The sequence below is a fragment of the Procambarus clarkii genome, chromosome 89, assembly GCF_040958095.1.
Source record: "Procambarus clarkii isolate CNS0578487 chromosome 89, FALCON_Pclarkii_2.0, whole genome shotgun sequence".
Classification (NCBI taxonomy): domain Eukaryota; kingdom Metazoa; phylum Arthropoda; class Malacostraca; order Decapoda; family Cambaridae; genus Procambarus; species Procambarus clarkii.
In genome coordinates, this window is record NC_091238.1 from 12,354,175 (window position 1) to 12,368,074 (window position 13,900).

The window sequence follows — 13,900 nt, forward strand, 5'->3', positions numbered from 1 at the left end:
ATATTCTCTGCACTCAGAATACTTTTTACTCGATAGACACTACTTTACTTACTCTGTGTGTGAGTTTGGACAGAGTCACGCATACATAATATACCCGAGTGTGTATGATAATTGTATACCGTCATACCCAATTCAATAGAGAACAACTCTAGCATATTCTTATCTTCACGAGGTCAGTATTGTGAAAATTAACTTCGTGACAACATGTGACAAATGAAACGTCTTTTTGGATAAAATATTTATTAATGCAAAATCATGTTACATTTTTTTAGACATTTTCTTATGACCTCCGTTACTGCGGACCTCGATGGCCGTGACGCTCTGTATAAAGAGGTTTATCGGGATTACGTCTCCTGGTGGAGGGTATCTTTGGGTCCAAGATCATGTCTCACGTAGAAGAATATATGATTGATCGTGTTTCCTATAGGAAAGGCACGCCACCCAAACACTTAAAGAACAAATATTACAAATGCTAAGTTACAGGTCGAGTAGCTGCACTCGACAGCGAGTATAGGGGTCTACTCGTTGTACTCTGCACTCGGTGTACTCTACACCCGGTGTACTCTACACCCGGTGTACTCTACACCCGGTGTACTCTACACCCGGTGTACTCTACACCCGGTGTACTCTACACCCGGTGTACTCTACACCCGGTGTACTCTACACCCGGTGTACTCTACACCCGGTGTACTCTACACCCGGTGTACTCTACACCCGGTGTACTCTACACCCGGTGTACTCTACACCCGGTGTACTCTACACCCGGTATACTCTACACTCGGTATACTCTACACCCGGTATACTCTACACCCGGTATACTCTACACCCGGTATACTCTACACCCGGTATACTCTACACTAAGCACACGTCCTTGTACTCTTGCCTGCTGAATGTAGTAGAGTTGTCTATTGAATATAGAACACTGAGCACAACAACAGTTGTATCAGACGAGTGTATCTATTGAGTGTAGAGGGTCATGCCAGGTGCGTGTACGCACAGCCTGGTGGTACGAGCTGAGGCTAGACAACGTTCATTAGAGTAGTGGCCAATAGGAGAGACGTCATGCATATTCACTAAACCTGGATCTTTGATTCATTTCTGCATCCACGAACGAAACCTGTACATCTTCCCTCAATCATGGTGGCTTTGTTTACATGTATACAAAGAGTTGACAAGCTTGGAAACATCACAACCCGAGGTTATTATTGTTATAAACAACCTCGTATAGCGCTTCGGCGCTCATAAAGCTGTTTACTAAATGTAAACAAAGCCGCCATGATTGTTGAAAGATGTACAGGTTTCGTTCGTGTATATTCGTGATGACTCCTGACCTGGACGTGTAGAGTTTTAGAGGCTTGCTCCTCAGGTGACCTGATGCTCAGCCTATCCCAGGAAAGCATTGGATTGTTTACCGTTGAAGTACAATTCCGACGAAAACAAACAATTTAAGATTTTTTTGATACACAGATAACACGAGTACCCATAATGTAATCTTGTCAATGCTACACCATTTGTTTATGTAGCCAGTTTATTTTATTTGGGATCCGGTCGGCCGAGCGGACAGCACGCTGGTCTTGTGATCCTGTGGTCCTTGGTTCGATCCCGCGCGCCGGCGAGAAACAATGGGCAGAGTTTCTTTCACCCTATGCCCCTGCTACCTAGCAGTAAAATAGGTACCTGGGTATTAATCAGCTGTCACAGGCTGCTTCCTGGAGGTGGAGGCCTGGTCGAGGACCGGGCCGCAGGGACACTAAAGCCCCGAAATCATCTCAAGATAACCTCAAGATAACCTCAAGGTGTGAAAGATGTTGAACCTCTCCGTCTATGACACTGTGGGAAGTGTTTGTCCCGACCGCAGGTGGTCTTTCAACATGTTCATTCCCTGTACTAATCACTCTCGACATTTGTCCTGCCCCAAGAATGCCTTTCAGGTAATTTTAACGGTGGCAGTTTATCCGCGGGACTTCTTATGGCCTCTGAGTAGTTCTAACAGAAGAGCCGAGCGCATCTGAGCCACGGCGACCTTCACACAACGATTGCAATATTCAGGAGACAAGGGTAAGGTAGTTTACACGCCCAATTGGAAGCCTACATTGCTGATTCCGGTATTAATTGATGGGGTGATAGGTTACGGAGCTCAAGCTACACACACTCCGGGAGCGTCAGGACCCTTAGTTATCATCACCTTTACATTAGATAAACATGAACGACTTCCGGGGGTGATGACCAAACATCATGTCTTCAAGCAGGCGGAAGGGCACAAGGACGGTGTTGGGAGACAAGAGAACACGGAGTGGCTATACAGATATTGTAGGTAGACAGAGGGCCAGAGGGAGAGACAGAACATTACGGGGGGCGACAGAAAGCCAGACGGAGAGACAGGATATTATAGAGGGAGACAGAAGGCTAAGCTGAGAGTCCGAGAATACAGCCCCGCGCTGACCACAGCAGTAACTTGATCTTGTCTCTAATCAGCTTGGTCTCGCTCCTACTGAAGGTAACGCCACTCGGGCGGCACGGCTCGTCCCTCCGATGCTCCATGCAGTCCAAGAACTCCTGCAGGAGGGGAAGACGGAGGTCACGTCATGGGTTATACGGTTAAGAGGAGGGCTGAAGTGAAGGCACTTGGCATGGGATTACACGTGGAAAAAAGCCATGATTATTGGACCGGTCACACTTCTGTGAGACCCTCGAAGGTCACACTTCTATGAGATCTTTAAAGAATTCACGCGATAATAAGTGGAGATTAAAAGCTATTTGTTGCACCACACTGTAAGGCATCCATGGGGGGGGGGAGGGGGGGGGGCGAAGCTATAGGACACTCGTTGCACCACTCTGTAGGGAAAGGGAGGGGGGGGGGGGAATGGGTTACCTGTTACCCACCCTGTAGGGAGAGTTATGGGGTCACGTTGCATCACTCTGTAGGGGGGGGGGGGTAGACTATGAGACGTAAACTTGCTGCATCACTCTGTAGGAGGTGGAGGTTGTGGGGGACATTTGTTGCACCACACTGTAGGATATTTTTTGAGTGTGTGTACAAAGGACTCTGGAAGTATTTTCAGATGACCTGATTTACACTATTAGAATAAGGTTCGCAAAAGGCTGGGAGGGGGGAGGAGGAGGGGTTCGTTACAGGTTTGGAAACATGGTAGTAGAGCGGCAAGGTGTAGGGAGAGGTGTAGGGAGAGGTGTAGGGAGAGGTATAGGGAGAGGTGTAGGGAGAGGTGTAGGGAGAGGTGTAGGGAGAGGTGTAGGGAGAGGTGTAGGGAGAGGTGTAGGGAGAGGTGTAGGGAGAGGTGTAGGGAGAGGTGTAGGGAGCGGTGTAGGGAGAGGTGTAGGGAGAGGTGTAGGGAGAGGTGTAGGGAGAGGTGTAGGGAGAGGTGTAGGGAGAGGTGTAGGGAGAGGTGTAGGGAGAGGTGTAGGGAGAGGTGTAGGGAGAGGTGTAGGGAGAGGTGTAGGGAGAGGTGTAGGGAGAGGTGTAGGGAGCGGTGTAGGGAGCGGTGTAGGGAGAGGTGTAGGGAGAGGTGTAGGGAGAGGTGTAGGGAGAGGTGTAGGGAGAGGTGTAGGGAGAGGTGTAGGGAGAGGTGTCGGGAGAGGTGTCGGGAGAGGTGTCGGGAGAGGTGTCGGGAGAGGTATAGAGAGAGGTGTCGGGAGAGGTATAGAGAGAGGTGTAGGGAGAGGTGTAGGGAGAGGTGTAGGGAGAGGTGTCGGGAGAGGTATAGAGAGAGGTGTAGTGAGAGGTGTAGGGAGAGGTGTAGGGAGAGGTGTAGGGAGAGGTGTAGTGAGAGGTGTAGTGAGAGGTGTAGGGAGAGGTGTAGGGAGAGGTGTAGGGAGAGGTGTAGGGAGAGGTGTAGGGAGAGGTGTAGGGAGAGGTGTAGTGAGAGGTGTAGTGAGAGGTGTAGGGAGAGGTGTAGGGAGAGGTGTAGGGAGAGGTATAGAGAGAGGTGTAGTGAGAGGTGTAGGGAGAGGTGTAGGGAGAGGTGTAGGGAGAGGTGTAGGGAGAGGTGTAGGGAGAGGTGTAGGGAGAGGTGTAGGGAGAGGTGTAGGGAGAGGTATAGGGAGAGGTGTAGGGAGAGGTGTAGGGAGAGGTGTAGGGAGAGACACTTACCTCCCTGATGGTGCAGGTCTCGGCGTGAGCGCGTTCGTGGTTGAACTCGCGGATGACTCTGCTGCCGCAGGTGTGCAGGTTGCGGGCGTGGCACGCTTCTGCGGACACACGCGCACAGGTGCGCTGGTTAGTAATGGTGACAAGTGCCAGGTTAGTACCTGTAAATGTCTCTCACACACACACACACGCTCCAAACCTTAATAAATTAATTACATATCTTTTAATTGCTAGTCAATGCCTGCTTCAGGCTCTTCGAACTCTGTAACATTTCATTCACAAAAGGGAAAACAAACGCGACGGGACTATGCTCTGTGGCGGGTCACGTTGCCGGAAGGGATTTAGTTCCCAGTTTCCTTGTTGACAGCACCTCCAATCTTGATATAAACCGAGAGAGAGAGGATCGCAAGGCTAATATTGTTTCCATATTCCGTCTCCTCCATCTTAATTTATCTCCCGTTCACAGATGCAAATACGACTTAAAGTCTATTTTGAGTACGCCACTTATACGCGTGTGATCTTTTTTACGAGAACCGTGCTCTCTTAAAGGCCACAGATAATAGATAATTTGGAAGGCTTGCATAATAAGCATAATTTAACGCAAGGGGAGCGATACTGTCCATCGTCCGGACAACCCGCCGTATTTAGTCCGAGTTAATCAGACGTCTCCAATCTGACGGTTTACAGCCTCGTAATTTCTCCTCTCGCTCTAATCGCCGTCTGCATAGTTCAGGGCTTCGATAGCTGTGTTTATGTTAAAATAAATATCAACGTTTTAAACTTTACGCAAAATAGATTTTTAAAGCAGGGCCCCGCACCATCCGCGCGGCTTGTGAAGCCTCGGTGGATGGCTGGTGGAGGATAAGCAAACTAATCTTTCATTGAGAAGTGAATCCATCCCTCGTTGCTGAATAATATTTATCTAAATAAATGGGGAATATTTTTAATATTGCTACGAGCACCATTTGGATTAATGCAGAGAAGCAGGCAACTGCTACATGCACTAGTTGGACTATTGATACATGCACCAGTTGGATTATTGATACATGCACTAGTTGGACTATTGATACATGCACTAGTTGGACTATTGATACATGCACTAGTTGGACTATTGATACATGCACTAGTTGGACTATTGATACATGCACTAGTTGGACTATTGATACATGCACTAGTTGGACTATTGATACATGCACTAGTTGAACTATTGATACATGCACTAGTTGGACTATTGATACATGCACTAGTTGGACTATTGATACATGCACTAGTTGGACTATTGATACATGCACTAGTTGGACTATTGATACATGCACTAGTTGGACTATTGATACATGCACTAGTTGGACTATTGATACATGCACTAGTTGGACTATAGATACATGCACTAGTTGGACTATTGATACATGCACCAGTTGGACTATTGATACATGCACTAGTTGGACTATTGATACATGCACTAGTTGGACTATAGATACATGCACTAGTTGGACTATTGATACATGCACTAGTTGGACTATTGATACATGCACTAGTTGGACTATTGATACATGCACTAGTTGGACTATAGATACATGCACTAGTTGGACTATTGATACATGCACTAGTTGGACTATTGATACATGCACCAGTTGGACTATTGATACATGCACCAGTTGGACTATTGGTACATGCACTAGTTGGACCAGTGATACATACACCAGCTAGATACATGTACTAACTGGACTATGGATATGTGTACTAGCTGGATTAATGATACATTCACCAAATACACTATTGTTGCGAGCACCTTCATGGGAATTGTTTACAAACACCAGTTGGAGTATTGCTTCAAATGTTAGTTCAACTCTTGTTACAAGCGTCATTTGGACAACACCAACTGGTTTTTGCAGCAACAACCATTTGGGCTATTGCTACCATCATCAGGCAGGCTATTGCTACCAAGTAACATGCGGACGGTACCAATAGGGTATGAGGTAGGTCAAACCACACATCTTACCACCCACCACCATCACTACACTGCGACCAGTCCCACAAGTCCCCCTCACAACTCCGGCCTACAACATAAGACGGATACAACACCTGAGAGTGACACTGTAGCTCTGATTATCCTACTACCTCGTTGGCCTTCCTTGGTCAGTTCAGGATTAGTGAAAACGGAGATGACGTCCTTAGACGATGGTAAATTTAGTCCAGATAGCGATGACGGGATCCAACTATGCCCGTCCGGGAGGGAAAGATCTGAAGATTGCTGGACAGGGAAGCTATGTGCGCCTCCTACGGGTTCTTGGTCGAGGAAAGGCTGTTGGTGGCTGAGCTCCTGTAGCGTGTGGGGCTCCATGAAGTGCTCAGGGATTGTCATTTGATCCTGGAAGTCCTCGTCGTCCAGTTCGCTTGTGACATCAGGACCCCCGAAACTTCTCGGCAAATGGTCTTCGTCGAAGAAATTGGTTTGGAGAGGTTCTTCTTCCGGAAACGTTTGTAAATACTGGTCTGACGGTGGCAACTCTTTGGAAAACTTGTTTGGACGATCAAAATCTTGAGGAAATTGAGCAGTGTTGCTCACCAGGAAATCAGGTGACTGCTGAGAGCCAGTAAAACGTTGCCACGTAGCTGGCAGTGAATGGCTGTTGCGAAGTAAGTCATTTCTGAGATTCGATTCCCGTTGAAAGTTGTAGTTAATAACTGGCAACTGGCCACTGTAGGTATCGCGGCCAGGAGTCTGGGTGTTTAGGTTATTTCAGAAAGAGTTCAGTCCTCGCCCCAAGGGCTGTGGGAGCTGTCCTTGGGGGCTGGCTAGGTTGTCTTCGAGGGTTTGGTCAGCCTCAAGACGCAGTCGATTGGCCTTGACGGGAGGGTGTCCTGGTCTGACCTGCAGAAGACAAAGATGCGATTTATGGAACAGCAGGAATTAAGTGTGCGTTGAAAACAGGCCGTTGTTTTGGCAAATTAAAATGTTGCTAGATCATAGTAAAGGTTTTCTAAGTAATCAACAGAAAATGATGATTTTAACATTAATTATTGCACTTCAAGAAATATTGAACACATATTCTCCTGGACCACCATACTCATGACATCATATTCAACTACACTCACCACACCCACCACACACCTGGAGGCTGACTCCATACACAGTTTCAAGTGTAGATATGACAGAGCCCGATAGGCTCAGGAATCTATACACCTGTTGATTGACGGTTGAGAGGCGGGACCAAAGAGCCAGAGCTCAACCCCCGCAAACACAACTAGGTGAGTACAACTAGGTGAGTACACCCACCACCCCACCCCCCCACACCCACCCCCCCCCCCACACCCCACACCACTCCACACCCCACACCACCCCACACACCACCCCCCCCCCACACACCACCCCCCCCACACACCACCACAACCCCCCCACACACCACCACACCCCCCCCCCCCCCCACACACACACCCCCCCACACCCCACACCACCCCCACCACACCCACACCAATGAATATCATCATAGATAATATCACTCAACATTCCCCCCCTGGCTGTAGAGCTCACCTCATCCTCCAGGAGGTGCTGGAGGCCCTGCAGGGAGGCGGAGTGTTGTGGAGGCGTGTAGGGCCGACCAGACTGTGGCAGCCAGAACATGTGAGTGGCGTCCTCGTCCTCGTAGTCTTCTCCTGATGCACACAACACCAAGAGGACAAATTGTAGTGGCATGAGGGGAGATTATGAGCAGGAAAATGAGAAGTGTGCGAGGAACAGGTGGAATGAGGAGGAGGAGAGGAGGAAGAAGAGAGGTTGGGAGGAGGTTAGCAGGAGAACAAGTCGGTGAGAAAGAAGCAGATGACAACAATAAAGAGAGAAGTGAGAGAATTAAGAAGTAATGGAGGTATAATATACAGACCAAAACAACAACAATGTAAGCAAGGACAAAACTATGTAATACATCATTTGCATTTCTAATGTAACCCCATGACAAAAAAAATTGCATGATATATTGTTACCGTGAGCGGCCAGCTGGGAGCGTTGTTTACACAAGTCACGTGACTGGCGGCGAGGCGCGCACACTAACCTATAGTCACCTAAACGACAGTACTTGCACCAACTGTTTGGTCGAACGTTCACAAATGTACTGTTAGAACCCCCTCCCACCTCCACCCCCGCCCTGCCCCCCTAAAAAAAAAAACACTGTGATTTATGCAATTTATTTAAAAACTAGCTTTATGCAATTGCGAAGATTGCAGGAAAGGGCAAAAACCAAATTTAATCTTGCCTGCTCCTATTAAAACTAGGCTTAAGATAGTGTATAATAGGCCTTGGAATGCTTTAATTATGCCAAGGAGAGAATAGGCTGGGGTTCTCTACTGCGCCATTTGGGGGTAATCTAATAGTAGAAAATGTGAACTATTTTGGGTCCATGTGTGTGTACGCTGGACCAAATACTTGCCATAAATACTTCCATCTTGGGAAGATGTGTAAAGGCTATACACGATGTGGGGTACCAGTGGGGGGCCCGGGCCTGTCTGCCTGTCTGTTTCTGTCTCTTTCCATCTCCTGTGCTACTTCCCTACCCCTCTCCTTCACTCTTCCCCCCCCCCTTCTCTCTCTCTCTGATTTGCTCCTTCTCCTTTTATGCCTCTTCCTACTTCCGTTCCTCCAAAGTTGCAACAGTGTTGTGCATGCGTGTTGAACAGCTGAAAACCGCTTGAAAAACTCAATATTGAACCAAACCCTCATTTTAGGTTTCATTGGAGATGCTGCAAGTCACAATAGGACCAAATCCTATTAAATTGGGGCAATGGGGCCCACCCCGACCTGCCTATGACACACACCAGCAATTTGTAATCCGAAAAAGAGTTGGGTGAGAAGAGGTCGAAACATATGGCCCCCAGCGACGGACAGACAAACAGATAACACATTCTGTTTTAAAGAGAGAGGGAATTTACTGCCATCAGGTCACTCAGCGAGCCATGAGGGCCCCCGCGAGGCCCCGTGAGGCCCCGTGAGGCCCCGTGAGGCCCCCGTGAGGCCCAGGAGTCAAGCAGGTGTCCTTACCATCTGTGATGAAGTTGTTGTGGTTGAATGGAGTCGTCAGGGTGTGGAGGGCGCGGGGTGGGTGTGGCGGGCGGGGCGGGAAAGCGCTGTTTGGTGTAGCGTCCACCCAGGGTCTGGTGAAGGCAGCCTTCCTCCTCCCAGCCTCGTGGCTGGGCCACACCCAGCTCGGGGGTCGTCTGGTTCCGCAAACAGGTAGAAAAACACAACAAATATTATACAGGATACAAAGAGACGTGTGCTAGGGGCGCCACCACGCGGAAACAAATGACTGTGATGTATCGTTAAATCTGCGTTGCTAACGGTAATCCTACTGGGATTTATTGTAACTCAAGTACATTACCCAGTGCGCACAGTATCCAAGTTGACCAATCCACACATTAGAAGGTGAAGGGACGACGACGTTTCGGTCCGTCCTGGACCATTCTCAATCGACTTGAGAATGGTCCAGGACGGACCGAAACGTCCCCTCCTCCAGTATACCGACCAACCTAATTTTGCACATATTGACTTTCACAAGTCAAGCCTGGCCTCGGGCCGGGTTTGGTGAGTAGAAGAACTCCCAGAACCCCATCAACCAGGTAACCAGGACCCTACAATCTTAATTGGGGATTTAAATGCTAATACAAACAATTAGGGGATCAACTCACAAACACCAATAGAAGATTATTGGCACTTCTCGATGCATATGATGATGTTCAAATTATTAGTAAGAATCAACCAACGCAAATATATGGAGGAGTCCTAGATAGGTGTATTGGCTTTAACCTGTCATACACAACTCATGAGACTGATATTATGGATGACTTAATGTCTGACCATTTAGCCATAACAGCTAACATACACGTGGCTAATGTTGACCTACCTGGCACTAAGCTGAGTAGACGCAGGCTAACAGTAAGGAAAGAGCAAGAAAAATTCTTTATAGACAGCATAGAACATTGGTATAACAATTATGAGCCTGAGAATGTACAACAGTTTTATGATGACCTTGTGAATAAAATCTATAAGGCCATCAAAAATAGTGAGTCACGCCAAACAAAAAGACGTACTGGTAAGCAGGTACAAGGGGGGGGGGGGGAGGGTGGTACTTTACCAAATAAGTGGGGGGAGAAAGGGGCTCTTAGTAAAATTTGCTTCGTTCTTGACTCACAGTCCAGAATCCCAGGTTCGCATCCCGAGTGATACAGAAAGGGGTTCAACTTGTCTCCTTTCATCAAATGCCTCTGTTCACCCAGCAGTAAACTGATAGCCTGATAGATAGGGAGCAAGGCAACTGTTGTGGGTTGCATCCTGGGGAAGGTCACCCTTGGGAGGGGCCTCGAAACCCGCCCTAAGTATAGGTATATGTCACTAAGAACGCTACGACCTGACCAGGATTCGAACCTGCATTACCTGGGTTGACCCACACAAGCATAGTACTAATACCACATAGTATCAGTACTAATATAGTACTGATACTATGTGGTATTAGTACTAATACCACATAGTATCAGTCCATAGTACTAATACCACGTCCCTACCGATTGCCAATGACTAGTGAAGTGGTATTAGTAATGTGTGAACCAGGGAGCTCTCTCTCTCTCTCTCTCTCTCTCTCTCTCTCTCTCTCTCTCTCTCTCTCTCTCTCCCTCACTTGGTCTAATTTGGGGCGTCAGGAACATGATAGCACTTCCTTGGTCCGTTAATGTGTCTCCTGCTGCCTCATGCAACCTTGTTGGTGCCTCTTGTTTGTGCCCCTGGTGTTGGTCTGGTGTTGGTCTGGTGGTGTGGTGTTGGTCTGGTGGTGTGGTGTTGGTCTGGTGGTGTGGTGTTGGTCTGGTGGTGTGGTGCTGGTCTGGTGGTGTGGTGTTGCTTTTCAATTTTGTCCTGAATTTATTGGGCAGCGCCACTCATCCTGTGAGTGGACACACCGCCATAGTGACAGTATTGGGCAGCGCCACTCATCCTGTGAGTGAACACACCACCATAGTGACAGTATTGGGCAGCGCCACTCATCCTGTGAGTGAACACACCACCATAGTGACAGTATTGGGCAGCGCCACTCATCCTGTGAGTAGACACACCGCCATAGTGACAGTATTGGGCAGCGCCACTCATCCTGTGAGTGGACACACCGCCATAGTGACAGTATTGGGCAGCGCCACTCATCCTGTGAGTGGACACACCGCCATAGTGACAGTATTGGGTAGCGTTACTCATCCTGGAAGTCAACACACCGCCATAGTGACAGTATTGGGCAGCGTCACTCATCCTGGAAGTCAACACACCGCCATAGTGACAGTATTGGGCAGCGTCACTCATCCTGGAAGTCAACACACCGCCATAGTGACAGTATTGGGCAGCGCCACTCATCCTGTGAGTGAACACACCGCCATAGTGACAGAATTGGGCAGCGTCACTCATCCTGTGAGTGAACAAACCGCCATAGTGACAGTATTGGGCAGCGCCACTCATCCTGTGAGTGGACACACCGCCATAGTGACAGTATTGGGCAGCGTCACTCATCCTGGAAGTCAACACACCGTCATAGTGACAGTATTGGGCAGCGCCACTCATCCTGTGAGTGAACACACCGCCACAGTAAAGGTATGTTGCATTTAGTGCAGGTGTGGCAACACCGGTGGGTCTGTTTGGCAGCTTTCTGTATGTTGCCAGGTTGTGGTACAGGTGTTTTGATATGGCAACGTTTTGTGTGGTGACTGTTGAGTTATGGAGGGCATTGAGAAGATATTTTTTGACAAGCCGCCGGCTTCAGGTCCCGTCGAGGCCACTAAAGAGATGGTTGGCCCTCTCTCTTAATAGCACATAAGAGTCTTAGCGTGTATTTTCCCCTTAAGGCCAAACACTGATGCACAACAATGGTTGCGGCTCGCGAAATTTAACGTGATGTCCCGTTTTCTATTAGTGGGTCCTCGGGTAGGTTAGGTTCGGGCCCCTATAGTACAACCGTTTAGTGACGTTGTGACCGCTCAGGTGGACGGGGTTTGGCTTCAGGGAACTTCAAGTATTTTCCTAGGTTGTGGAATCACATATAGTGATCAGTTTGGTTTGTGTGGGGTCAAAGTTGACCCACAATGGGAGGTCAATGAGGGGGCCTTAACATTAATCACTGAACAACCCAGCGGGTTTTCTTCCTATTGGGGAGTGTTGTACATGCTCCTATGGCGGTGTGTCCACTCACAGGATGAGTGGCGCTGCCCAATACTGTCACTATGGCGGTGTGTCTACTCACAGGATGAGAGGCGCTGCCCAATACTGTCACTATGGCGGTGTGTCTACTCACAGGATGAGTGGCGCTGCCCAATAAACTCGCCCCTCGGGGCAAAATTTACAAAATTTAAAAATGGGGCAGGATGATCAATGGGTCCCTCAACACCTTAGTGGGCACATGATTTGTGTCCGTCATGGGATGGAATTCGAGGCGAGATCTTTATTTTTACGGCTATACGGGTTTTGTTTAAGTATTGGCCCGAGGGGCGAGTTTATTGGGCAGCGCCACTCATCCTGTGAGTGGACACACCGCCATAGTGACAGTATTGGGCAGCGCCACTCATCCTGTGAGTGGACACACCGCCATAGTGACAGTATTGGGCAGCGCCACTCATCCTGTGAGTGGACACACCGCCATAGTGACAGTATTGGGCAGCACCACTCATCCTGTGAGTGGACACACCGCCATAGTGACAGTATTGGGCAGCACCACTCATCCTGTGAGTGGACACACCGCCATAGCAGCATGTACAACACTCCCCAACAGGAAGAAAACCCGCTGGGTTGTTCATCCTGTCACTTGTACCCAGACACAGCTGGGACTCTCTTAACTGTCTCAAGTGAACAGTTTATCAGACAAGAAGATTAACATATACCAACCCCTAAACTTACGTTATCTTGCGGGTGCAAAGTGGGGGGTGGGGGGGGGGGGAGGAATCTTTTAAGAACAGTATCTATACTTGACAAATAGTGTTTTGTATAATTTCCGTGGGAGCCGTAAACTGTGACCCTTCAGGGAGGTAATACCTGACCTCTCAATACCTGAGAGGTCAGGTATTGGTAGGTATTATAGTAGGCTCTGACCTTTCATAACCTACCATAATCCTGGTTGGTTATGAAAGGTCGGGTGTTGTGATCCCCTGGTAGGTTGTGAGAGGTCTGATTGTTGAGAAATCTCACATTTTACTTACAGCTAACTAAACTAAAACAAACAAGCTATTCAATCCACACCCAAACAAGTCAATCCACACACAAAGTGGGGGATTATGTTGTTAACACACACAAACAGACTGATTTGTCTGTATCCCAGTGGTCTACGCCCTTGGCTAACAATCCATGGACCTGGGTTCGATCCTCGGGCAAGGCAGAAATCGCTTGGCACGTTTCCTTTCACCCGGTGCCTCTGTTCACCTTGCAGCTAAGTAGGTACCCAGGGAGTTAGGTAATTAGTGAAGGTTTGTATCCTGGGGAAGGTCAATAGTTAATCCAGTCCTCGACAACAGGAATAAAATGTTGACCTTCTGTAAATTAACTGACAATAGACAATAAGGCCAGAAAACAGTGTGTGAAGGAGAGAGAGAGAGAGAGAGAGAGAGAGAGAGAGAGAGAGAGAGAGAGAGAGAGAGAGAGAGAGAGAGAGAGAGAGAGAGAGAGAGAGAGAGAGAGAGAGAGAGAGAGAGAGAGAGAGAGAGAAGGAGAACATTACAAGAGTGTGAGGCAACCTTGAGATGGGGATGACGTCACGGTGTCTGGGCCGAGCTCTGGCTAGACTC

At 48.4% G+C, this 13,900-nt stretch overlaps 1 protein-coding gene across 3 annotated transcripts in view; it reads right to left on the reverse strand.

Moving 5' to 3' along the window:
- Positions 1-223: 223 nt before the first annotated feature.
- The window catches only part of LOC123773384 (uncharacterized), a 33,275-nt gene continuing 19,598 nt past the window's right edge, over positions 224-13,900 (reverse strand). The window contains exons 3-7 of one of the 3 annotated variants that reach the window (XM_045767103.2): positions 9,138-9,313; positions 7,638-7,759; positions 6,224-6,977; positions 4,109-4,206; positions 224-2,556 (exon numbers count right to left, since the gene is read on the reverse strand). In XM_045767103.2, the coding sequence (XP_045623059.2) occupies positions 2,407-2,556; positions 4,109-4,206; positions 6,224-6,467 (492 nt within the window). In that variant the 5' untranslated portion in view covers positions 6,468-6,977; positions 7,638-7,759; positions 9,138-9,313 and the 3' untranslated portion in view covers positions 224-2,406. Of the gene's footprint in view, positions 2,557-4,108; positions 4,207-6,187; positions 6,978-7,637; positions 7,760-9,137; positions 9,314-13,900 lie in introns of those variants that run through there. The other 2 variants (XM_045767101.2, XM_069318053.1) reach the window with 2 other exon arrangements.